Here is a 23,411-nt window from a genome sequence, read left to right as displayed (position 1 = left end):
CGCTGTTATAATATTAGCGCTTCTGTCGCGCGCCCCGGCGCTTGTCCGGCCGTGCCGTGAAGAGAGAGAGAGAGGGAAGCTGAAGTTTGTAAGAAAGTAAAGTTTCAACTCCTTAAGAGAGATCTAGAGGAGTGGGGTAAGTGGAGGGTGAGGCAAGCAAAAGTGTGGGAAAACAACAACACGGAATCGGAACGGATGTTGTTGCTCAGGGCAACGCTGCATCGCAAATGGTATGCACCTGGTGATAATATAAAGGCGGAAGTAGAGTTCCAGTGCCTCGCTAATGAGCCAAACAGTGCATTGAAAAGCCGCTTCAGAGACGTCGGTAATAGCTTTGGCGCACCTGTCATTGACAACTCATCAATTTCCATCACAGCTTCAATAACGGGACGTGTTGTTTGCACTTGTGTGGTGGATTCCCGCCTCCTTCAGTATGCTCTGGCATGGGACAAGGGAAATGTGGCCCAACACTGCCCGGAGTTGGTGGATGAGTCCACATCGAGTGACTGCCGCGTCTACAAGTTGTGCTGCTCAGACGACTTCGCTCTCGCTCAGGACATTCCGCTTCGATTGGGAGAAACGAAGGCGGTCTCCGTGACGTTCGCTGTACCTGATAGTTTACCACCGTCATACAAGGGGCGATGTTTGCGCTTCTGTCACACTCTACTCCTTAAAGTTTCGTATCATGGCGAGGGGGAGCCAACATCCTCGTCCAATGTACGCATTCCAATTAGTGTGTTTTCACCTCAGTCGGTCCTCTCTCCACTACTTCTGCCTCTGTGTTTTCCCATGGATAACTTCAACTTCCGTGTGCGGATATGTGTTCCCGATCCACCTCAACCTTTCGGAGTGGACGAGCACGAGTTGAATGATGTTGTTGGGAGTGGACTGTCCTGCAGGAGGCCAAACTTTATAGCGAGTCATTTAGCCAAGCAGCGGACACCTCTTGAATTTCCGCTAAGTTTCGCGGGTGATGTGGTCCTGACGGTGGTCGTTTCGTCCACAACTGTGATGATTGGGTCTTCGCTGCGGGCTGCGTTTCTTCCCCGTGACGGTTGCACATCCCGTGTGGTAATGGTGCAAGGTGTTCTCGAAATGCTGGAGTGCACATTCCCCGAGCATCTACAGCGCGGCGTAACATGTCACGAGCTTCCGGGTGAGGAGTCGCGGTTGGTTGTCACGCAAACATCAGTGGTAGAAGAGTTTGAATGGAATCTCATAGGGCGTTCATCGGTACCCATTAGTATACCGTTTAGCAATATAAATTATTACGCTTCGATGCAAACTGATGCCGTTACGACCTGTTGGCAACTGCGACTTCGATTCTTATGGTGCTCTGCCTCTAGGCTTAAGGAGTTTTCCTCCGGGTTCAGAAGTCAGTTGCCGGTGGAGGAGGAACAACCGGAGCTTGTGGTGCCCCTAACTGTGGTGCCACCCCCCAATCCCGGACACATTCCAAGGAAAGGCATAACGCTCGAAGTTATTTTTTGAAGTATTCTTGAGCATAATCATCGCATATCAGCTTCTACCACCCACAGGTGTTCTCTCTTTTACTCCCCATTTTTTAATTTCAGTTGTTATTGGTTTACCTTAACTCCTTCTGTACGAGTGTGCGTCCACCATGCTTGATCCAAACGTGCGTTTGCTGGCATTGCAACATCCCTACCGAGCATTCGAGCGTGCAAAACTGCTCTTTTCTTTGCCTGGCACATCGTTTTTTTTTTCCGCTGTGTTTGAGTGTGTATTCTATGCATACGCTTTGACGCCACTCTGTTTGATGCAAATCTTTCGTTAGGCTACGCAGCGCTCAACCTATGGCGACGGTGGCTAATGAATTCGCCACATTGGATGAAGGGGTGCTGCCTATTCTTGTTGTACGGAAAAATGGCAAAACTATTGCGGTTGTACGCGACAACTCCCTTCAAGGCACCTTTCTTCCATTTTATCTCCCCACATGCGAAACCCTACATGTAAGTCGAACCGAAGAATTACAGGAAGCACGCGAAAGCGGTGTGCTGAATGTTGCGGCGGTCGAGTGGCCCGTCGTGGCAAAGCTTCGCATGGCACTCGGTATTTTGAAGGAGGAAAGATATTGGCTACTTTTTAGCCGAGGAGGGGTAAGTAACGAGGGGCTAACCAGTCACATGTTCAAGGGAGATGAGGAGGGTGTGCATGACGCGGTTTCGTGGCTGTCGGGGTTTCAACTTAGCGGACCATGCGACATTTTACTAGCGAGTGAGCCAAGTGTCACAAACGGACCAGCAAATGGAGATGTCGGGCGTCTGCGTTTGAAGAAGGAGGATGAGGATGTGAATGAACGTGTTGTGTTTGGCGAATCGGCCACTGATGTGGCACGTTACATTGGTGATCTTCTCCGTGCTCATCTCTTCCAAAATGTGACGGCGCCGACGGCGGTATTTTGGCCGCCACAGCTGGTGCATCCGGTAAACATTCACTACGGCATGGCCAACCGGCGTGTCTTGGAGCACGATGCGCTTTTGTTACCTATACTCTCCCTATTCCGAGTGGAGAAGCGACTGAAAAACTGGGACGCCGTGAAGGGGCTCCAGGTGTCTGCAGGGTGTGACATGCCTCGGACTGGCCAGGCGTGGGAGAAACATCTGGTGCGCAACATTCATAAGTCTCTCAAGGAATACATTCCCGTATCTGGTGGAGAGGTTTACATAACCAGCGGGTCTTACGATTATTATCATTATCTTATTGATGGCTTCAAGGACTCTGGTTGGGGTTGCGCGTACCGGAGCCTTCAGACGATTTTGTCGTGGTTCCAATACGAGGGACTTATGCAAGGTGCCATCCCAAGTATTCACACTATTCAAGAAATCCTTTCCGTGAAAGACACCGATAAGATGAATCGTAAAGGGTTTGTGGGGTCGAAAGATTGGATTGGCTCCTTCGAGATAATGATTGTGTTGCAGCACTACATTCCGGGTTTAGACTGCACCATAAGGCGCATGGAAAGCGGTGCTGAACTGGAAACGAACCCGGAAATACAGGCGCTTCTTGCGGAGCACTTTAGGGGGAAAAGATCATGCCCCGTCATGATCGGCGGCAGCAGCTACGCGCACACCATTCTTGGCGTTGATATGAACCTTGCTACGACGGAGGCGCGATATCTGATTGCGGATCCTCACTATGCTAGCAATGAAACATCAACGAAAACTGTTGTGAGCAAGGGTTACGTGGGGTGGAAGGAGGCCAGAAACTTCTTTGAGGCGAATAGTTGGTACAACCTATGCATACCACAGGTAGCCACCTTCGATCCCCGCTGAACTGATGGAGAGGAAAAGCAGCTACGGAGGTGGGAGGATGTGCCTCGGATACAAAGAGCCACTTGGGCCGTACCACACAATCTTACTCTTCTAAAAGTGGTTACTGTTGTTTCCCCTCTTTGTTGTTCATTTTGGTGCTATGTGTTTGTGTCCCGCTGCGTTAATTATTATTATTATTTTTATTGTTATTATTTTTCACTTTCCCTTGCTATCGCCCTGTCCTTCTTTTGCATGTTTTCCTTTGACTCGTCGTTTTCGTGCCTTTGTCAATCTTTTATTTTGCCTCTGTTCTTCTTTGCACCAGAGGGAGCGCGATAATCCAACCGTTGAGATGCTGCGGCGACTGGTCCCAAGAGTGATGATGGCCCCGATGGGAGGAGCTACCGCTTTGTGTACCTCACGCGGTTATAACATGCTCGTTTTCCGCGACCCTAAACGCCGCCCTCAGTTGAGTGACGAGGAACGGGCAAAGGTGGTCGTCAACCAGGCAGAATGGCCTGAGGAGTTCAAAGACTTCGATCCTGATGATCCGTATAAGAATTCTCCAGAAATTATTAAAGGCATGAGTAGCTGGAACCTCTTCTTATGGGGTGTGGAGTGTGCGTTCATCTATCAATTCTATGAGTTGGTGTTCCCAAAAAGCATTTAAGGTTATGAGTGAGCTCACTCCAATGTGTGGTGTGTCTGAGCTTGGGGACAATTTGTAGCGTAGGTTTATGACAAACAGTGATGCGATGCGGAGCTATTTGATTAGGTAGTAGCGGGTGATGACACCATGAGATCTCGTTTTGTTGTTGTTGATGATGATGTCGGGAAGTGAGAGGGAGAAGGAGGAGGAGGAGTTGTGGGTGGAAGGGATACGAATCGCATGGAATCATCGCGCATAGAGACGGGGAGCGGATGCTGACACTTTAGCTATAGGTAGAAAGTGGAGGTCACAGCGGCAGTAGAATCCGAGGGCGTTACCCTTTCCGTTTTTCATCATTCACTCATTCATTATTTCCTCGTCCTTTTGCCTTATTCGAAAGTTTGCTCCACGATACACACGCCTTACTTCGGAAACTTCAAACGGTTTGTGAACGTACTTAGGGTGATGTATCGTGAGGTTATAGCAGAGGTTCCGATAAAGGAGTGGAGGGGTAGCTAAAGTTAAAGGAACAGAATATATATGAAAATAAGGAGGGGAATGAGTCTGTTTTGTCCGACACTCAGTCATGTGCCGATGTTTGTAAAGGGCTTTTCGTTGTGCACACACTCTCTGGCCTGCGCGGTATCGTTGTTGCGACACCACGAAACTCTGCTTATTCTCCAATTAATTTCTCTTTTTTTTCCCCCTTCTCTTTCTATTTCTTTTTCTTCAAACCATTATTTTTGTTTCGTTCTTTACATCTGTTTCGTTACTTGAATGCATTGAAGTGTACATATTGAGTTGGATTACAGTGCTTGGAGCGTGAGCAGACGATAATTACTGGAGCACTTCATATCTCAAAACAACAAGGACAAAAGTTGAGATAGCATTAGAAACCCCCCCCAAAAAAAACAACAAAAAGGGGAGCTTTTTCTTTTCATCCCAAGGAACCACGTTGAACTCAGCTATCTGTTCGTGGAATTAAGGTGTAAAGAAGGACCGACGCAAAAAAAAAAAAAGAAGAAAGGCGACAAGAAGATCAGCAGAAGATAAAATCAGGAGAGAAATCGTATTAGATATAACATAGGGGTACTGGAACAAAACTCATAGGCGGCCACTTTCTCTTTACTCCTTTTTTTTTCGCTTTTTATCTATCAAAGACGTACGTCACAAAATCTATACCTCTTTTACTTTGGTTTCGCTGGGTATCTGAAGAGGAATTCGGTGTAATATTGCTGCAGTTAAATTTTTTTGCTCCATTTTTTCCCCATTAACGGGACGCTTTGTCTCTGGAAAGCTGAACGGACTTTGTGGTTCATTGTTTTCTTTACTGCTGTAACGATTGCGAACAATGACTATATTCTACGAGTACCCTCGCGCACTCGGTGAGGGAACTGAGTTGTTTGATTTTAACCGCGTCCCGGTCACCCCGCTACAGCGACCACTCTTTTCGGAAGTGCTTCCCAGCGCTCTTAACCTCAATAATGTATCCACCACTAACAGAGATCATGAGAGGGAAAATGGGAGGCGGCTCTTACCCAGTCCCCCACGTCGGGTTCTTCTTCTTGGAAATGTAAAAGACATGTCGATGCAGCTCATCACATCGATTCTGGCAAAAGGGTGCGACGTTCGAGTGCTTCAGAGCAGCTACAGCGACGAAGCGCTACTGCTCCGCCTAAGAAAAGAATGCGAAGAATATCCGGGACATCTATTGCTCTTTCATTCTGATGAATTGTCTCATGCGGTCCTCGACTGCGATGCAGTTGTCGATGTTAAGGGTTCAGAAACCCCCACGGGACGTTTGAGTTTGTTGAGGTCTGCGCAGAGTCTTTTTGAAGCCATTCGAGCGTCACAGAGGGCGGCTCCACGTGTTATCCTCATGGCTCCCGTCCCCCCTGAATATATTAGACGTGCAGAGACGTGGTTATTCCTAACACGGATTGAATCCACGAGAGAAGCGGGAACGGAGGAGGAAGCAGAATTATTACGCGCAAATGACATGCCATATGCAATAACGCATTACATAAACACAACTGAAGTCCCAACGGGACGGGGCGGGACGTCTTCCCCCTCCCTCTCCTCTAACAGCATTTTGAACATGAGAAGTGTAGCAAAGGAATGTGTGGAACGATTGTTTTCTTGTGGAGGAAGCGGGGGGTTTCCTCCCTTTGGATGATGACTGTGCAGCCCTTCGTAACATCAGTAATGTGGCGAAGCCTCTTTTCCACGATGACACGGCGGTAATGACAATGCTCCGTAATAACTTTTTCTTTTCAGTTGCTCATGCGACTTGTTTATAGTCGTGGGGTTGTTTGATGTTTGATGGAATGGAAATACCTTTGCTTCGGAAGCATTTTTGAAGCGGATATCATTTGGTTTCGTTTGAGGGAAGTGGGTGAGCTGCCGCGTGTCGAGCGTGGCGGGATGGAGGGTTTGGCGATTACAGGGAGGTGACAAGCAAAAGCGGGGTCTATTATTATTATTATTATTATTATTATTATTATTATTATTATTTTAAATTGAAATCTCCCTGGTGAAGTTGCCTATGACGCCTTTATCTCTTTTTTTGTTTTGCTTAAGAAAAGATAAAGATCAGAAATCGAAGAAATATGACCCAAAAAGTGAACACAAGGAAAGAGGGGAGAAAAGAAAAGAAAAATCAGTAAAAACAACAAGAGAGCAAGAGGGCATATTATATCTATGTTCGTAAAAATGGATACTTACACATACATATACTTACATACGTGGGGGAAGCCAAGGGGGAAATGAATGATGGATGAGGCATAAGAAGAGACGATGATGAAACCCAACTATTAAATGCCAGATCTTTTTTTTCTTTTTCTTTTTGTTTTTTTGTACCTCCAAGAAGTTGCGAATGGCTTGTGTGATGGATCCACCTACACATGTGTACATGTCCTCCTCCTATTACTACTACTACTACTTTTTTTTAGTTATATTTTCTTTCATTTTCTTTTCTCCACTACTTGGCGATAAATATTAATTAAGAGTTACTGATTAAAGTGGTTGACTGGCTTGGATTTGCATTTGAAAAGAAAAAAAAGGAAAAAATTCATTGCCTTTCCTTACAAAAATAATAATAATAATATTCATTTAATCAGTTTGAGAGTCAAAAAAAATTTTTTTCTTTTGTTTTTACCCCTCTTTTTGAGTTTGTTTACTTCCACAGACTTTACTGAAGTTATTGAGATCACTGTGTCGTAGTAATTCACTGAGACTCCACTCATATATGCTGTTTGATGGTTCAGCAACAACAACAAAAAGTAAAGGGAAAAGAAAAGTAAGAAAAATAAAAAAAGAAAACGAAAAAGAAAAAAAACAAAAAAAACAAAAAAGGAATAACACCTGCATTTACATTTATATGACATGTTCATTTTCACATTCATAAATGGAGGGTACTGAAGAGAATAATAACGTTAACGATGATAACGCCGAAGAATGAGGAGAAGAGGAACTGTCACTTTTTCTGTATGTGTGTTTGCGTCCAACTATTTGCGTTTTTTTGTTTTGAATTTCTTCGTGAGTGCATGATATATATATATATATGCTTTTCCCCTTTTTTGAGGGAAAGAAGGGGCTAACTCTGCGCCTTACTTTATTAATATTAATAATATTAACTGATGAATAAATAATTACAGAAACATAATTCAAACCAACTCTCTGTTTTGGTACCTCGTCATTATTATAACTAAATTTTTTTTCCACCTTTTCGTTTTCTCACACACTTTTTTTTTCACTTTGTGTTATTTCCAAAAATGTGTACGTGCTTCCAAAGGCATAGTGGCAAATCAGCCTGACTTCATACTTTTGGGAGCTGACACTCCCCGGGCTCATTGTATTTGTATTTGTGTTGTATTTTTTTTTCTTTTTTCTTTTTTTTTTCCTCATTTAATTGTTTTTTTTAAATGTTCTGTATTTGGTTCCCATATGTCATGATCTCGTTTAAACGTTCCGCACTTACATACGCTAAAGAATGCATACATGTGGATTGTTTATCTTCACACTTAAACAAATACAAACGGGCTCATGTGTTTTTTTTTTAAACAGAAGAATCACTGAATTATCATCCCTCATTTTGTTAATTTCAATGGTTCCTTCATTATATTGTTGATGCCTTCCTTTTTTTTATTTTTAAGAAAAAAATAATTAACTAGTGGAAACCCCTGAAGCCATCTTTTTCGCTTTTGTCGTGCCTATACTCAATAAATATATTTTGATATTTGGCTCATGTTTGCACGCAGAGGTAGAATAGTCACATTTCCCTTCCTCCTTTTTTTTTGTGTGTTTTTTTTTTAATCACTTTAAAAATCGAAATGTAAACCAAAATGGACGTGTTCTTTACTTTTTTTTTTTTAGAAAAAAAGTAAAGAAAGAAAAATTGAATAGGAAGAAAAAAAAAAAGGAGAGAGGGGGAAGGGAAAAGGACCGATAAGGAATCAGTTGGAGAGATCGCATCTAAAGATGTTGATGAGAGAAACGGTAGTGATATTGGTGAGTAAGGAAAAAGAAAAAAAAGAGAGAAAGACAGAGTTTTGATGAATGTGTAAATAAATGAATAACAGTATGTGACCTAAAGGAGGAATTAAAAAATAATGAGTTTAGTGAAAACGGGTTTATGTACCCAATTGTGTTTATGTCTAGTAAAGGAGGAGAAGGAATTAGTTACTAAATTCGCACGGTTTGTGTTTTACAACTCACATAGACAAAAAAGACCAACGTGAACCTTTACTATCCGAACTTGTTTTAGTCATTTTTTTTTGCTGATATTAATACTGCTATCACTATTTTTGAACGACAACTGACCGAAAATAAACAAACAAACAAAGCAAAACGAATAAACTTGCTTTATAGGGAAGCCAATACTTCATTATTTCTATTATTCTAATTTTTTTGTTTTTTTTTGTTTCCCTGAATGGTGATCCTCCTTTCTCCCTTTCTCGTCTCCACGTGGTCGTATGCTTATTTCGCACACTTCGTATGGTGGTTAGCAGGTTTTTTTGTACCCTGTGTATTATGCTTAATATATTTGCGTATATATATATATATTTATATTTATATATATTCATGCACCTTTTCTTCTCTTTCCCTATCTTGAAATCAGTAAGTATTGATAAGGGAAGGTGTCATCTTTCTTTTTCTCCCTAATCTTGTAGAGATGGCGGCTCGCTAACCCCTTGATGTTGTCGTTTTCTCATACTTTCTAAGCCTAAGCCTAAGCTTAATCCTAATCCTAATTCTAAACCTCTTTTCTCTCTTTTCTTTGTTTCTTTCTTTTTTTTTAAAAAAAAACTTACAGTGACATTAATTACCCTAATTGCTCTTTTTTGCTGTTATTATTATTATTGTTGTTGTTGTTGTTGTTGTGTTGTCATTTTTTTTTTAATTTGTGCGTGTGCGTGTGTGACGTCGCAGACATGATGAGGCGGCAAACTTATGTTTGGAGCATCTTCACGGGTGCGTCTGCCGCGTACCGGTGGTTTCCCCCGAGACGCGAATGTTTTCGGTTTGCGGGTGCGGAAGCGAATTCGGCTGGTGGTGGCGCCGGTGCCTCATCAGGTGTTCACCAAACGGTTGCGGTTAATGCGGCACCGGAGGGTTTCTGGAGATGTCTTTTCTCATCATGGCAGCAGGGCCTTGTCGCGAGTATTGGCGCAGTGACGGGTATTGGCGCCGTTGGTTTCTTTCTTTATGTTTCCATGAAAGATGATACCGTTCACCATACAGCCGCGGTGGCTTCAGAGGCTTTGGGGGATGCGCGTTTGCGCGAGCGGGCGACGAATTTGTCAAAAGAGGTTGTAGAGAGTGTCTTGAAGGATCAAAAGTCGGTGGAACTTGTTGTTGGGTTAGTGGTGCGGGTTCTGCAGGAGGACGATAGCATGATTGCCGTTTCTTCGTTCCTCCGGTCTTTATTTGAGGATCACTACACGCAGGAGGTCACTAAAAAATTCGTACTTATGACGCTGCTTGACCCATGGATACAGGAGCAGGTGCGCTTGATTGCGAAGGATCTTGTAAAGGGACTCCTGCGGGATCCCGAAGTGAAGAAGGCACTTGTTGAGTTTCTTAGTGACTCCGCAGCCACGTCGCTACATGATGAGAGGTTACACTACAACATGGCTCATGCTGTAAGGTCAGTCGCTAAGCGTGCCGTTAGCCCGTTTACGTAGGTGTAAATGAGGTGGTCCGAGGTGGCACGTAGGAGGAAAGAGAAAGGAGGAAAATGCGCATTTTCCTCTGGGTTCTGCTGCCATGTTGACGTTCTTTCCGTTTTCGGCCTCGCTCGTCTACTTGAACAAGTCACTCACGGCGATTCCTTTGAGCTACAGTACTTGAAACCATGCGAAATCTTCTCACTGGTTGACTCTGCCTTCCCCTGCACAACTTACTTGCAACCATCGCTGCCCTCAATTTTTCTTTTTCTTTCTTTTTGAGATTTTTGTCAGTTCGTATGTTTGGAGCGCCAAACACACTTTTGGCGGACTTACACCTCCGCTTCCTAACCAAATTAGATGACCACAAAGATAAAATGAAGTACTGGACATCGCAACATCTAAAAATGAACGGTGTCTTTTGGTGTTTAGGTGCCATGAAGTTGTTGGGCCATGACGACATTTTGAAGCGGGAGGAGTTGGTTGATTTTGTTGTCAAATGCTGGAACAGTGACGGTGGGTTCGGTGGGAACATTGGGCAGGATTCCCACATGTTGTACACCTTAAGTGCGGTGCAACTCCTGTGCTTGTTGCATGCTACAGACGCCATTGATGCAGAGAAGTGTGCTCGCTGGGTTGCTTCTATGCAGCTACCTGATGGCTCCTTTCAGGGAGACGAGTGGGGAGAAGTTGATACACGATTTGTCTACGTGGCAATGAATTGCTTGCAGCTCTTGGGGAAACTGGAACTCATAAACGTGAAGGCTGCGGTGGAATGGATGTTGCGGTGCCAGAATTGGGATGGTGGGTTCGGTCTCGCACCAGGTGCTGAAAGCCACGCCGGTCAAATATTTTGCTGCGTTGGATCTCTTCGTATTGCTGGAGCTCTGGATCGCATAGATAAGGAGCAACTTGCGGGTTGGTTGGCAATGCGTCAGTTGCCGTCGGGTGGGTTAAACGGTCGCCCGGAGAAAAAGGCTGACGTGTGCTACAGTTGGTGGGTTGTGTCATCCCTATCGATGTTAGGTTATACTGAGTGGATCGACCGTCATGCACTTTTCCGCTTTGTACTTGCTTGCCAGGACTCGGAAGATGGCGGTATTGCTGATAAACCCGGTAACCAAGCGGACGTGTATCATACATTTTACGGACTTTGTGGCCTCAGCCTCTTGGGATACGAGGACTATCCGCTTAGGGATATCAATCCAGTTTATGCAATGCCTTATGATGTTCTTGAGAGCTTAGGGGTTCCGGAGAGTGCTGGGCTGCATGTCGGTAGGAAGCGTACCTGTGCGTGAAGAACTGCCTTATTTTGTAATATGCCGGTGAAGTAACGTTGATGGGCTGTATGGGGATGGTTGTGCTCCTTGCAAGGAACTGCTCTCGCCACACTATTTATCCCTTTTTTTTCTTTTTCTTTTGTGTGTGTGTGTGCATGGAGGTACGTTGAGGCTAAATTTTGTAGACGGTATGGTTGTTTCGAGTGCCTAGTTTCCCTTTTTTTTTAAAAAAATATTATTTGCCCCGTTCAAATTCGTCGGCAAACCTTTATGTTGGTCTATGCCTTCTCTACCGACTGGTTTGGGAAACCACCATGCAGATATTTTGTTTGGTGAAGCGCTTCTCCCCGGCACAAACGCCTCTCGAGTTCTTTACGCGTCGTTAATATTTCCCTGAGGTGCGTCCTTGTAAGCTACGTGAATGGCAACTCTGTACTTTTTGATTCTTGTCTCCGCTCTTGAATTTATTCTGCACTATTTTTAAATTTCTAAGTCTCCGATTCCTACCCCTATTATATATATATATATTACCTCTTGTTATTGTTATTGTTGTCGTTTCTTTTTTTTTTCTTTTTCTTTGTGATGTGTTTGGTTATAGTTTAGCAATGAAAGATGCGGCGCATTCCAATTGCAACCCACTTTACGGTCTTTCATCGGTTTACGGTGTCGCGGATGGGGCTGAGGGTTTGTTCAGCATCTGGCAACGTTGAGGTACCGCACGGTGCTGTTGATCACGCGAGGCTTCTTTGCAAGGTTGTTGAGGGGGACAATCCGGAATCTATCAAGCGTAAACGTATCCGCGGCGTGGTTCGGAAAATTGAGGGGGAGTACACCAATTGGTTGGGTGAGTGTGGACGAGGGGACTGTTTTCTTATGTTAACATCTTTGGCTAAATCTGCGCGGTATCTTGGAAGGAAAGTACAACAAGGGACGGCAGGTTTCAAGCAAGATGACGAATGGTCGGGTGTTTCACCTTTTTTCTCTCCTGGTGTGAACGATTGGCTCTGCGCTTTGCTTCAGCGTAGTGCCTCTTTTGTAACAGGCCCTGAGGAATGCATGGTTCTGCTTACTGTAGCGGTAGACCTAGAGTTGGGGGACACACAAACATTACGTCAACTCTGCGGATGGGTAACAGGAAAGCAGTACACGCTAAGGGCCTCCTTGGAAGAACTTGTTTGTGTTTTACGTCTCATCTCCCTTCTTGTAAAGCGCTGTCGTATGCCCATCCCGTCACTTGACAATATGTTGTTCCGTCTGCTTGGTGCCACCCTCGACTCACGCCAATCACTCACTGTGCTTTCATCCATGGTGCGACTACGTGAGCGAAGTAGTGTAGATGTTGTTCGTTGCATCTCACGCCGGGCAACGGTGACAGTGAATTCATACACAGTGAGAGATGTCATTTACGCATTGGAGGCTATATCGCTATTAAACTGCTGCCATGAGGCGTACGCGGGCGCTGTTCTCGACCGATGCACGGTTTTATGCGTAGAGCTCAAACCCACTGAACTGGGAAGTGTGTGTAAGTACGTGGCGTTGCTAAATGTATCCCGTGCGAATAATAGCATTGCGTTAGCGTGTGCGCGCGAGCTGCGCCGGTTACTACCTGCACTTCTAAGCCGTACGGAGGCGTTGCTCGGACGGTTTTCGTTACGTGATGCAAGATGTGTGTTGCGGTGCCTAGAACAACACAACGTACGGCACTCTGTTGTTTTTTCACGCTTAACGCCATTGGTTTCCGATTTAAAGTAGCTGAGAGTTGAAACATCGACTATTGAGTCATTTGCTGTGTTTTCGAAAGCTTCTTGCATTCCTGTTCATACATTTAATCTTTCCCTTTCCTCTCTGTGATACCGAATGGACATCCGAAATAGGCTGTTGTTAATGTTATTCACGCGCTTCTTTCTTCAGTCACTTTTATTCCGCGAAGGTCAGCAAAGACTACCGGAGGGGGGGGGAGGGAAACAAAGTTCACGAACATTATACACAATATATATTCCGTTGTGGAACCACTTTAGTTAGTTTCTTGGGGAGCGATGGATTTTGTGGAAGTGCTTCCTGATGCGCAAGATCCTCTCTTGCAGCGGTTGCAGATGAAGCACGCGGAGCTGCGCGTGAAGCAAGTTATGGAGCTAAAGAAGACACTAGAAATCGAGCACTCGGCTATGTCAAAGAAGATACACAAATTACCCACAACACTAGACCTTGTATCGGATGAAATAAGTTTCACACTAAATGAAATAGCCGTTCGCTGCGAGGAATACGCGGTGCCGCATGTAGGGCAGTTACTGAAAGATGTTCATACCATGATGAATCAGCAACTACGTGAAGCTTACAGGCACGTAGAGGCTGGTTATAGGTCTGCGTTCCACAAGATGGAGGAAGCAAATGAAGTGCAGTACCGCCAGCAGAAGTCAGCATCGTCGTTGGGCGTATCGCCTCAGAAACCGGATAAATCACCTCCACATCAGGCACCGGCTAATGTGGAGTGCCCGCCAATGGCAAAGGGCAAAAATGGTAAACGAGGAACTGGGATGAAGGGTACTTCCGAGGTAAGAGTTCTTTCGGTGACGGAAGCGATGTCAGCCACTACTGGATTATTTGCCGAGTCAATTGCTGTCTCGCTGCGATGTGAAGTTGTTCGCATTTACCTCTACGATGAGTATGGCAACCTCAATTGCTGTGCTCGTTTCCCTTTTTCTGCGACGAAGGGGGATCCGCTAGCGGGAACGAACTTGGAGTTAATTCTTGCGAAGGAGGTCCACCGTACTGTCTGTCAGAGCTGCATCGCGGTTAATGGGCGGAAACGACAGGAAATCACCATGATCGAGCGGGATCGCAAGGAGGCTGATGAGGAGATTGAGCAAAGCGGTTGGAAAGCGATGAATAGTTGTTTAATATTTCCCGTGATATCGAACGAGCGTGGTAAGCAAACACATGGTATGATCCATGCGATGAACAAGCAGGGTACATCTGTCAACTTGGTTGGAGAGTTTGATGAAACGGATGAAAATTTCTTATTCACAGCAGCTTGCCTACTGGGTTGCTTGTTGTCCCGCTATCCTGGGAAGTGTTTTATGCGTCCTGTTGGTAACTTGATTCATCAGCACCTGGGGTTGCACCCCGTACATGGGAACGATACGAGTTTTCTGCCACAGCTGATAGAGGATGAGGTTGAAGACGCCGCAATAGCGGGCAATAAGGCACTACAGATGCGACCTAGGGTTCTGGTGCACCGCGCACCCATCAACGTCATTTATCAAGCCCGTGCAGAGCGCAGAAAGACTCGTAAACTAGAGGTATTACATATGGTGGATAGAGCGCTGAGCAGTGTGGAGTTTGACCTTAATGCACTTGAAGAGTTGTGGCGAGTGGGTCACGAAGAGAACAGGATTATGTACGAGCACTGCCAGCACACTAACGAACAGTTGAACACACTTCAGGTGTTGTTGCAAAATGTTCTGGATGGTATTGGGGCATCACGCAACATGGGTACACTGGAGGAGGTGAGGCGGTACCTGCGAGCGCTAGAATTGCATGCAAGACAGGAAAATACACTTCAAATAAAGGAGCTCATATCGAAAGCGTTGCTTCATTCAGACATTGAAGAGATTCCTCCACAGCTTAAGGAAGAAGTTAAGAGTGGCCGACTCACACTCGAGGAGGCCATACAAATGGAGCGCCGCCTCGAGGCAGTAGAGTCAAAATTGAAGTTTGGTGCCTCTCCAGTACCTCAAGTCCGCATCTATTCGTACAATCCACAACTTCGGAGGGAGCAGGCTCGATTCTTCAATGCCAATGCTGAGAAACGTGAGCGCTTATTTAACTACGCAAACATGGCAGGTGACGGTCCAGGTTACAAGGGGAAGACGGTTTCGGCAGTGACCAAAGAGGTCAACCTGAACCCCTCCTTAAGACTCTGCTTTGGGACAACAGATTATGCTTCGCGGCGGCCATTCAGACTCCAGGGAGGGCGCAGTGTCTCACCTCGTTGAGGCACCATGTAAACTATTCAAATATTTGTTCACTGTATGCATTGGAACATGTCGGTCCCTTTTCTTATTTTTCTTATTTTCTTTTTGCCTCCCATGGCCTTGCTTGAGCACCGTTCTCACAAACGTTTTCTTACAGTGGTAGCAGGGCGCGCGATTCTTTTCGTTACGCTGCGGCTTCTCCCCTCTAGATGGGGGAAGAAAATGTGAGTTTCGACTCCTCATTTGTATGGCTGCTGTGGATGTTGTATATTTAATTCGCCTACTACCCTTTTGTTCACCACCTAGCGCGCGATCACTAGCGTTAAGGGTACACAAAAAATGTAAATGCGTGTGTGTGTATGTATATCTCGGAAGCATACATAAATATTTCGAATAGTGTTCAGTGATGAGTTGTTGAAACGAACGCCGGTGCGGTAGCGGGAATGGCGGCAACGGCTTCGGTTTCAAGAGGGGGTATGAGAAAAGGAGGGAAACTAGCGGTTCCTTCTTTTATTTCCTCTTTTTTACAAAAATTCTGGTCGTGTCGTGGTTGGTACCGCCGGGTTCCTATATTTTTCATTTCCTCCCAAATTCGGCACTCAGCGAGCCCTGCCGCGGTTATTAAGGGGGTCGATAATGGTAATAAAGGAAGAAAAAACCAAGTTCCCCTCTTTTCTACACGATACGCAAATTTTGCGTTGAGAGAGTTGGGTTCAGAGACAATAGCGTTAAGACTGACCAAAATATTTTATTTTCATGTGTGCACGCGTTGCACTGTGACCTTGCTTTTCCATACATTCGAGGTCTGGAGAAGGTTGTCAGCGAGCATTTCGCTCATTTTATGGAGTGGGAGTTGAGGTACTGGTACCTTAGACGCGCGGGCTAGTCGCTAGGAAAAACAATAACAACAAGAACGACAACCGCTGTTCGTTTGAATCACGAGTAGTAGATGATCACGCATATGCATGTCGCCACAATTCACAGAGACGTGTTCTCTTATCTTTCCCCTTTCCCACTCATTGTGAGATTGTGTTGTGCTTCAATGGAAGGGCGTATGCGGAGACTTGCGTGTGGGAAACTAAATTGCTGCGCGTTGATTCGTGTGGTCTGTGCGAGAGCAGAAACTGGAAATGCAACGTGGAGGGAGGTGACCAGCAGTTGGAGTTGCATATAAAGTGTGTAGAGGTTGCGTGCTGATTTCTCCTCTATCTGATGAAAGTGCAAAGGTAGCTCCTTGAGGGGCTACTTTGGGTTGGTTATTGATGAGGGTAATACTGGTCACCATAATATGAGGATAATAATTGACTAAGCGGTATTTGAGGCAAACCTTTAAGGGTATTTTCAATTTTCGTTGCTTCCCTCCCCCTACTTCTTCAACCTCACCTGACATCCAACTATTTGTCTATTCTTGGTGCTCTGCCGCGGTGACTCAGTGACCTGAGGAGCATTATTAGCTGCTCACTGTTTCCCCTTCCTCTGTATTTTCATCATCTTTTTACTTTCTTCTTCGACATCTTTGTAGACCCGACTTTCACGAGCTCTAACGGAAGCTGTGGGAGGGAACAATGCCACCTAAAACTGTGAAAGTGATAGGCAGGGGTGGTAAGGACGACAGGAAGGATGACAAGCCGAAAAAGCTTAAGCCGGCGCAAATCGCCATTAATAAGGCGGTGGAGACGGCTGATAAGTTGTACAAACTGCATGAGCGTGAGCGACTGAAGATGGAGCAGACCGATCGGGTGGCTCTTCAGAAGTTTTCACTCGACAAGGCCGCTGAAAAGGAACGCCTTCGGTTGGATCAAGACGTCTACACCGCCTTTGAAGACGAACTTGTGGAGCAGGAGCAGCTCGCGTACAAGGAATGCGAGAAACACCGTCTGTGGAGCCTCATTCCCGAGGCGTCACGCCTTCCACCGATAAGGTCTCAGAGTGCAATCAACACATTTCTGAGCGTCTGGAGGGACAGTGAGGAGCATTACAGTCATTATTCCCCGCCTGTAGAAGTCAATATCAAACGCGACAATTCCAATAGCAGTCTGCGTGTTCACCGATTTCACCAAGGGGAACTTGGAATTCCTCCAGCAGCACGTCGGAAGATGTTGAATGAGGAGCTTAATCGGTGTGTCATGGCGTACGATCTGGTGGAGACAATCCGTCTGGAAGCGGATCGTTGCCTTACACTTGGAAAGACAGAGGATCTGAAGTTTTTCGGTGAGAATATTGGGAACGTGTATGAGCAGGTGATGTTTGCGTTTGACTTTGTCACAATTCATACTTTGCTAAACTACGATGTGATTTTAGATGGACCTGACAGTGAGTTTCTCACGGTGGCCGTGCCATCAGCGAACCCTGTCGCTAAATTTGGACTTTGGGTGAAGGTGAAGGAAACAACTCGCAGCTTTGCTTCACTTGTATTTCCCGTCGTTTCCATGCGACTGGATCCTAAATCCAGTGCGCTACCGAAGCTTCCTAAGGCGCTTGGGTTGAGCAAGGAAAACGTTGCATTGCGCGTCATCCAGCTCCGTTTTGACCCGTATGGATGTCGGGGCTCCGGCGGGCGTGAATACTACGCACTGCCTTGTGTGATAAAAATAGATCTATTGAGCTTTACGGAGCGACCAAAGCAAAGCGGTGACTGGCTTTATCGCTCTGAGACGGAGGAAGCACATAAGTTACATGTTGTTCCGTACCCTCCACCTGTTCTAGAGGCCACTGATGAAAATCCCGCTCTGCGGGTGTCATTTGAGGTTCCCTCCACGATTGTCATGCGCCAGCCCACGCTTCTAATTGGCAAATGGGTAGAGAAGACAAAAGAATGGGAGCCGTGCAGCCACACATCAAGTTCTCCAGATTCAACGGGACCGGAGCGAATGTGTAGCTTCGCCACAGGGGAATTTGGCACCTTCACCATTTTGCAGGGGAAAGGGTTTGATGTGCCGTATGAGCAGTGGCGGCTGCAGCCGGTGAGCTTCGATCAGGTGATGATGGTGTTAGAAGGCCGTCACCGGGGCGAAGGAAGTGACCGCGAGTTCCGTATACTTATCTGCGATGCCAAGTGCAAACTTATTTCCCCTGGAGACCCGGAGCTGGCGGCTTTGCGAGCGGATTGGTTGGAGCCCGCTACGCTGGTGAGATTACTCTCCCAAGCAGGCTTTAACTTCATGTTGCGCGACGAAGATGCCGAGTTTATTGAGGACATTGTGCCCAAGTCCTCGGAGCTGGAGGAGAAAGTGTATGCAGACATTGCACAGTTCTGTCTCTTTTACATCATAGCTAGTTCGCGGCACAATAAGTGCGGAGAAGACGCAGACCTGGCACTCTTCCGTATGTCGAAGCAGGTGTATTTAGGCACCGAAGACTCCCCCGACCTAACAGCAGAGGCGGATGGTGAGTGGCACAGTATAAGGTATCAGACACATTGTTGCGCCTTTTCGGCCTTTAGGGAGCGTGACGATGTGCCGGACCTACGAATACTCGAGGACCACGAGACACATCTCAACCTCTACACACTTCTGCTGAAGGAGAAAGGAGAAGAGGTTCGACTCATGGCCCTTCATCGAACTAATTTCCTCTTACGACGATGTGTGTATCAGCTCCTCAGACTTATTCGCCCACTTACTTGGGGTTAAAGGGATACCGGGGCACGCGCCAAAGATCCCCTATCATGTACATGTTGGAACTTGGTGGTTAGAAGCATGAAATCTGTCTAAAACGAATTTCAATAATACATATATGTGCTTTTGTTGAGCCACTATGTTTCAGAGGAATTCATATATATGTATATATATATATGAATGAGTTTCTGCATCTATTACGATTCTCTCTGTATACACTTTTGTGTTCCGTTTTTTACTCTCCTTCTCCGTCACTGCTCTTGTTCTTCGCCTTCTTAGTGTTCTTTCTCCCTACCAATGCGCCGCAGTGCTGTACGGCTCGTCTACGAAAAGTTTGAGGGTACCATTGCGGGTGACAAGGGTTACATGACGTATCAGCAGGCATGTTCTATATTTGGTTTTGAGATGAGCGATCGGTTGGAGGTGACTGAAATCAAGAAACGCTTCAACAAACTAGTGATGCGGTTTCACCCAGACCATGGTGGTACAAGTGAGCAGTTTCAACTTCTCCGTGAGGCACACAAATTACTGCTTGCCCATCGCCATGACAAGGGTGAAAGCAACCGTGCTGGCGGTACCGACGTCAATTTCCGCCGCATGAATTACGATAACATGACAAATACCATACACAGGGAGACAGCTGGTAACCCAGAGTACCGCTCCTTTAGTTTGCAGGACTTTGCGTTTTTCCTGGCACTTGTCATATTTGTAGTGTCCTTCTACGCGTATCGCGCCTTCCACACACAGTTACAAATATTGCGTAGCAGATGGAGCTACACCGAGAGCATGTTGCATGATGAGGGAGGGCATAAAGATGTACGCGGATGGCATCCGTGGCGAACCGACCGCATGACACGTGATGTAATGGATGAAATTGGACATCTGCAACAGAGCATTTCGAGGGAGATGCTGGAGGAGAAGCGATCACTTTCACCTTTAGTTCATATGCCGTGGCAGTCGGGTGGGCCGTTTGCTAATTATACTGTTGCGCGGCAACCGATAGGAGCGGTGCTCGAAGATGCTGATGGACAATAGGAAGGATTCATGTTTAACTAGTTCGTGTTATTAATGAGGCGTGAAGTTGCACTGCTGTGCCAATATAGGTGCAAATATGCATATGCGTATATGAACATGTGTGCCCGTGTATGCTTTCGCTCTTCTGTTATAGTTCGTGGGTTGTAGGATGAAAGGGTTATTCTACGCTGCGTGTTCTGTTATTGTCTAACAGCTTTGTGATGTAAATGTTACCCCGTATGGCGACGTTTTCGTGTTTCCTTATATATGTTTTCCTCGTCTTCCTTTGGCATCAAAAGAAGTTATTTTTTTCTTCCTACATTTAGTTCGTTCGGGAAAACTAGGTTGCTGTCTTTCCAAATTGATTGGTCCACCAACCTATGGTGTGTGTGTGTGTGTGGTTCCCACCAATCTCTTCCCACCGCAGCATAAAGTCTTTTCTGTTACTCGTTTAAATTCTTTTTCTCTCTTGATGTACAGATAAGTTGCTATAGGAAACAACGGCTGAGGTACCGATGGACGCTGTTGTAAATAGTGAAGTGCAGCAACTGCGCGAAGAGCTTGAGAAAGCCAAACACCGGATGCAGGTCTGGAAGGAGAAGACTCAAGTAGGCGTCACGGAGCTGCGTAACAGAATTATAGAACTTACCACTGAACTGGAAGAATCCCGAGCAGCCAACGATCAACTCAGTCAGCAGTTGCAAAATGCAAAGAGTGTTGCCACAGCGGCTGCATCCACTTCGGGTGCTGTGCCCGAATGCAGCAGTTTTGCGGAGTCTCACTATTTTAGTCATGTCGGGGCATGGGTGACCGCTTCATCGGATGCATTAGTCGAAATACTTTTGGACAAGTCTGATGCTGCGCTTGACATTGCTGTGGGAACATGGCGTGAGTTAGAAAAGCACAAGCGAAGGACTGCCCAAACGTTGCGAATGCAAAAGAAGACTACTGAAGCCCTCGAGCAGGAGCTGGCCGGTCTCCGTGAGACACTTACTGGCGCGCAGGCGGAATTAGTGGAACGCAAATCTGCCATTGAGCGGCGTGATCAAGCCCTAGAAACCTTACAGAACCGATTGGAAACTTTGGAGGAGGCCAAGGCATCATTTGAAGCCTCTCAAGCGGCAATGGCAAGCCGACCAAACGCGGAGCAGATTAATGCGTTTGAAGAGCGGTTGGAAGAGGAAAGGGAAAATATGCGGCACGAGTTTACCGTCCGGGAATCTATCATTTTTGACCAACACCGTGACGAAATGGAGAGATTGATGTCGCGGTATGAGCAAGATATGGCGGAACTGCGTGCCGAGTTGGAGGAAAGGGCATTAGAAACAGCGGAGACCGGGAATAAACATTTAGGGGAAGGCGCACAGGCTAGGGGACAGTCGGAGCAGCGAGATGACGCAGCGTACGGGGAGCTGTTGGATCATTTAAAGTCCCTTCAGGAAGAATTGAGGGGAGCTCAGGAAGAAAATCAAAAGTTAACGCAAGAACTAGCTGCTGTCAAGAGAACCCACTCAGGTGTAGGTGGCCCGGTCTTGGGGAGTTGCAGTGTTAAGGACTTTAATGGGCAAAATAAACCCTCAACGCTTCCTGAGGCACTTTCTCGTATTGCAGAACTTGAAGGGGATGTGAGTCGGTTGTCAGATGAACTGTGTGCAACACGGAGACGCCTTGTCGCCACACGGCACCAGTCGAATACAACGAAAGACCAAGAGAACAGTTTGGTATTTGATGGGCAGCTAGCAACTTATTTGAGGTTCACGGTTGTGCAGCTCCTCTGTTCCAGCGGAGACACCAACGTGGCCAAGAACCTTTTTCCCGTGCTTACCACACTTCTACGCTTTGACAAGTCGAACCTTAGTGAGATTTACAAGAAAAATCCTGGGTGGGTCAAGAGAAGGTTTTGATTCCGTTTGATCCCTTGCTGTTGGTTCGGTTGCCGACGTGTTACGAAGTGGTCTACTTGGTTTAATGGTGGGCCACCAGTTTCCTCCCTTCCAAATTTTTTGATGGTTACCGATATTTGTGTGGATGCCAACCTTTCGCAGGTGTCAGTGCATGACGAATATTCCCCGATGTGGAAGTGCTTGAATGGATCACGGATCGCGGCCCGAATCATGCCCCGTAATATTTTCTTTTTTAATGGTGCCTGAATTCCTTCAGGAAAAATGTGTATTTTTAACTTCTTTTTTTTTTGCGGGGGGACCTGCATTCTGCACGGTTTGGATGAAGAGCAAGAAAGGGTAACATGCAGTTCATTTACTCCTTATTTACGCCGTCTGAGAGATTGTTATCCCGTGAGATGGTACGTAATGAAATTGCTCGGACTAAACTATCAGCCGCACGGCTGCAACACGAAGCGGAGAAGGAGTTCATGGAGAAAGAAATGCAGAAGATTGATAATGAAATGCGGGCGAAGGAGGAGAGTTATGCGGCACAAGCTAAACCGCTTTTGGACGACTTTAATGATATATCGTTGGCGCAACACTACTATCAGGAAGTGGGAACTACATTAGCAAGTCAAGTGCATTTGGTTTCGCAGCGGGTGGAACGTGAGCTTGAGGAGTTTGGTTATACAAGCAAAAAACTCATTTCAGTGGGTCTCAATTATGAGGCACTGAAGCACAAAATGAAAGCTGGTTTGCCCTTCAATGAAGAATTATCTGCAGTTCTTAAGGATGCAGAAAGTGAGGATGTAAACCTTGTTGCTGCACCGCTCAAGTACATAAACAGCATCCCTTCACCAGCTGTTGTGCGTGTAACGGCCTTTAATCTCGGACGCGCTATCGTTGAGGCGGGGAAAGCTCCCGCGGCTGAGCCCGTTCGCGGCATTTTGGACTTCTTTAAGTTCCGCACATCACTAAGCCCAACCATGCTCGTGTCACGACAGCTGCGGGCGTTGAAATCGGAGGCAGAGTTTTTGCGATTTGTTGAACGCGGTGAGTACCATAGGGCACTGAGTCTTGCTGAAGATGTATACGCGGGATTAAAACGTGAGGGCGTGAAGGACGCTGCGGTGTTAGATGAAGCGTTTGGGGCATTTAGGCGAACGGTGCTGCCGACGGTGGCGGGGGATATGTTGCTCCGTTATTGTGCTGCATCCCTCTGCGCGGCACGATTTGCGTGTGTGGAGAATATGTTAAAGGAACAGTAGAGTCTGGACGTTTGGACTTGAACGGTTGTGGTTAGTGGGAGAGCGCCCTGTTGTTGTGGTTTGAGCGGTTACCTCCTTAACCCCGTTTCGTTTCGTATAGTTGAGTACGGTTCAACGTCGTGTCTTTGAGGGTTGTCTTGATTTCTCTGCTACACGCGGCCGCTGCATGATCCAGCGGCTTGGACAGCGTCATTGTGTTTCCTAGTTACTGATATATATATATATATATATATATACATAGGTATGAATAAATCCATACACTGATTCATTTTGCCTTCACGCACAAGTGT

The 23,411-nt window shown here is 46.1% G+C and overlaps 12 protein-coding genes across 12 annotated transcripts, besides 13 other annotated features; all 12 read left to right on the top strand.

Moving 5' to 3' along the window:
• Window positions 1-23,411: part of a sequence feature (sequence corresponds to BAC RPCI93-5E12) that runs on past both edges of the window.
• Window positions 196-1,491, top strand: Tb927.4.740 (hypothetical protein, conserved; the record flags this gene model as incomplete). The annotated part of the gene is made up of 1 exon (XM_839131.1): window positions 196-1,491. One exon carries the CDS (start codon window positions 196-198, stop codon window positions 1,489-1,491), a length of 1,296 nt encoding a protein of 431 aa, XP_844224.1.
• Tb927.4.730 (hypothetical protein, conserved) lies at window positions 1,815-3,293 on the top strand (the record flags this gene model as incomplete). The annotated part of the gene is made up of 1 exon (XM_839130.1): window positions 1,815-3,293. The coding sequence occupies one exon, from the start codon at window positions 1,815-1,817 to the stop codon at window positions 3,291-3,293; it is 1,479 nt and encodes a 492-aa protein (XP_844223.1).
• Window positions 3,457-3,486: a microsatellite.
• Tb927.4.720 (hypothetical protein, conserved) lies at window positions 3,625-3,942 on the top strand (the record flags this gene model as incomplete). The annotated part of the gene is made up of 1 exon (XM_839129.1): window positions 3,625-3,942. One exon carries the CDS (start codon window positions 3,625-3,627, stop codon window positions 3,940-3,942), a length of 318 nt encoding a protein of 105 aa, XP_844222.1.
• Tb927.4.710 (hypothetical protein, conserved) lies at window positions 5,273-6,097 on the top strand (the record flags this gene model as incomplete). Its single annotated transcript, XM_839128.1, has 1 exon — window positions 5,273-6,097. One exon carries the CDS (start codon window positions 5,273-5,275, stop codon window positions 6,095-6,097), a length of 825 nt encoding a protein of 274 aa, XP_844221.1.
• Window positions 6,393-6,435: a microsatellite.
• Window positions 7,009-7,037: a sequence feature (AT_rich).
• Window positions 7,210-7,278: a sequence feature (T-rich).
• Window positions 7,534-7,556: a sequence feature (AT_rich).
• Window positions 7,795-7,821: a microsatellite.
• Window positions 8,059-8,089: a sequence feature (AT_rich).
• Window positions 8,294-8,361: a sequence feature (CT-rich).
• Window positions 8,960-9,001: a microsatellite.
• Window positions 9,264-9,308: a microsatellite.
• On the top strand, window positions 9,354-10,106 carry Tb927.4.700 (hypothetical protein, conserved; the record flags this gene model as incomplete). The annotated part of the gene is made up of 1 exon (XM_839127.1): window positions 9,354-10,106. One exon carries the CDS (start codon window positions 9,354-9,356, stop codon window positions 10,104-10,106), a length of 753 nt encoding a protein of 250 aa, XP_844220.1.
• On the top strand, window positions 10,388-11,386 carry Tb927.4.690 (geranylgeranyl transferase type II beta subunit, putative; the record flags this gene model as incomplete). The annotated part of the gene is made up of 1 exon (XM_839126.1): window positions 10,388-11,386. The coding sequence occupies one exon, from the start codon at window positions 10,388-10,390 to the stop codon at window positions 11,384-11,386; it is 999 nt and encodes a 332-aa protein (XP_844219.1).
• Window positions 11,586-11,609: a sequence feature (AT_rich).
• On the top strand, window positions 12,041-13,120 carry Tb927.4.680 (hypothetical protein, conserved; the record flags this gene model as incomplete). Its single annotated transcript, XM_839125.1, has 1 exon — window positions 12,041-13,120. One exon carries the CDS (start codon window positions 12,041-12,043, stop codon window positions 13,118-13,120), a length of 1,080 nt encoding a protein of 359 aa, XP_844218.1.
• Window positions 13,405-15,363, top strand: Tb927.4.670 (hypothetical protein, conserved; the record flags this gene model as incomplete). Its single annotated transcript, XM_839124.1, has 1 exon — window positions 13,405-15,363. The coding sequence occupies one exon, from the start codon at window positions 13,405-13,407 to the stop codon at window positions 15,361-15,363; it is 1,959 nt and encodes a 652-aa protein (XP_844217.1).
• Tb927.4.660 (hypothetical protein, conserved) lies at window positions 16,908-18,971 on the top strand (the record flags this gene model as incomplete). The annotated part of the gene is made up of 1 exon (XM_839123.1): window positions 16,908-18,971. One exon carries the CDS (start codon window positions 16,908-16,910, stop codon window positions 18,969-18,971), a length of 2,064 nt encoding a protein of 687 aa, XP_844216.1.
• Window positions 19,254-19,991, top strand: Tb927.4.650 (chaperone protein DNAJ, putative; the record flags this gene model as incomplete). The annotated part of the gene is made up of 1 exon (XM_839122.1): window positions 19,254-19,991. One exon carries the CDS (start codon window positions 19,254-19,256, stop codon window positions 19,989-19,991), a length of 738 nt encoding a protein of 245 aa, XP_844215.1.
• Tb927.4.640 (hypothetical protein, conserved) lies at window positions 20,486-21,874 on the top strand (the record flags this gene model as incomplete). Its single annotated transcript, XM_839121.1, has 1 exon — window positions 20,486-21,874. One exon carries the CDS (start codon window positions 20,486-20,488, stop codon window positions 21,872-21,874), a length of 1,389 nt encoding a protein of 462 aa, XP_844214.1.
• Tb927.4.630 (hypothetical protein, conserved) lies at window positions 22,216-23,121 on the top strand (the record flags this gene model as incomplete). Its single annotated transcript, XM_839120.1, has 1 exon — window positions 22,216-23,121. One exon carries the CDS (start codon window positions 22,216-22,218, stop codon window positions 23,119-23,121), a length of 906 nt encoding a protein of 301 aa, XP_844213.1.
• Window positions 23,333-23,361: a microsatellite.

This window comes from Trypanosoma brucei, chromosome 4, assembly GCF_000002445.2.
Source record: "Trypanosoma brucei brucei TREU927 chromosome 4, complete sequence".
Taxonomy (NCBI): Eukaryota; Euglenozoa; class Kinetoplastea; order Trypanosomatida; family Trypanosomatidae; genus Trypanosoma; species Trypanosoma brucei.
The sequence above is the reverse complement of the archived record's forward strand: the minus strand, read 5'-3'. Positions and strand labels throughout refer to the sequence as shown.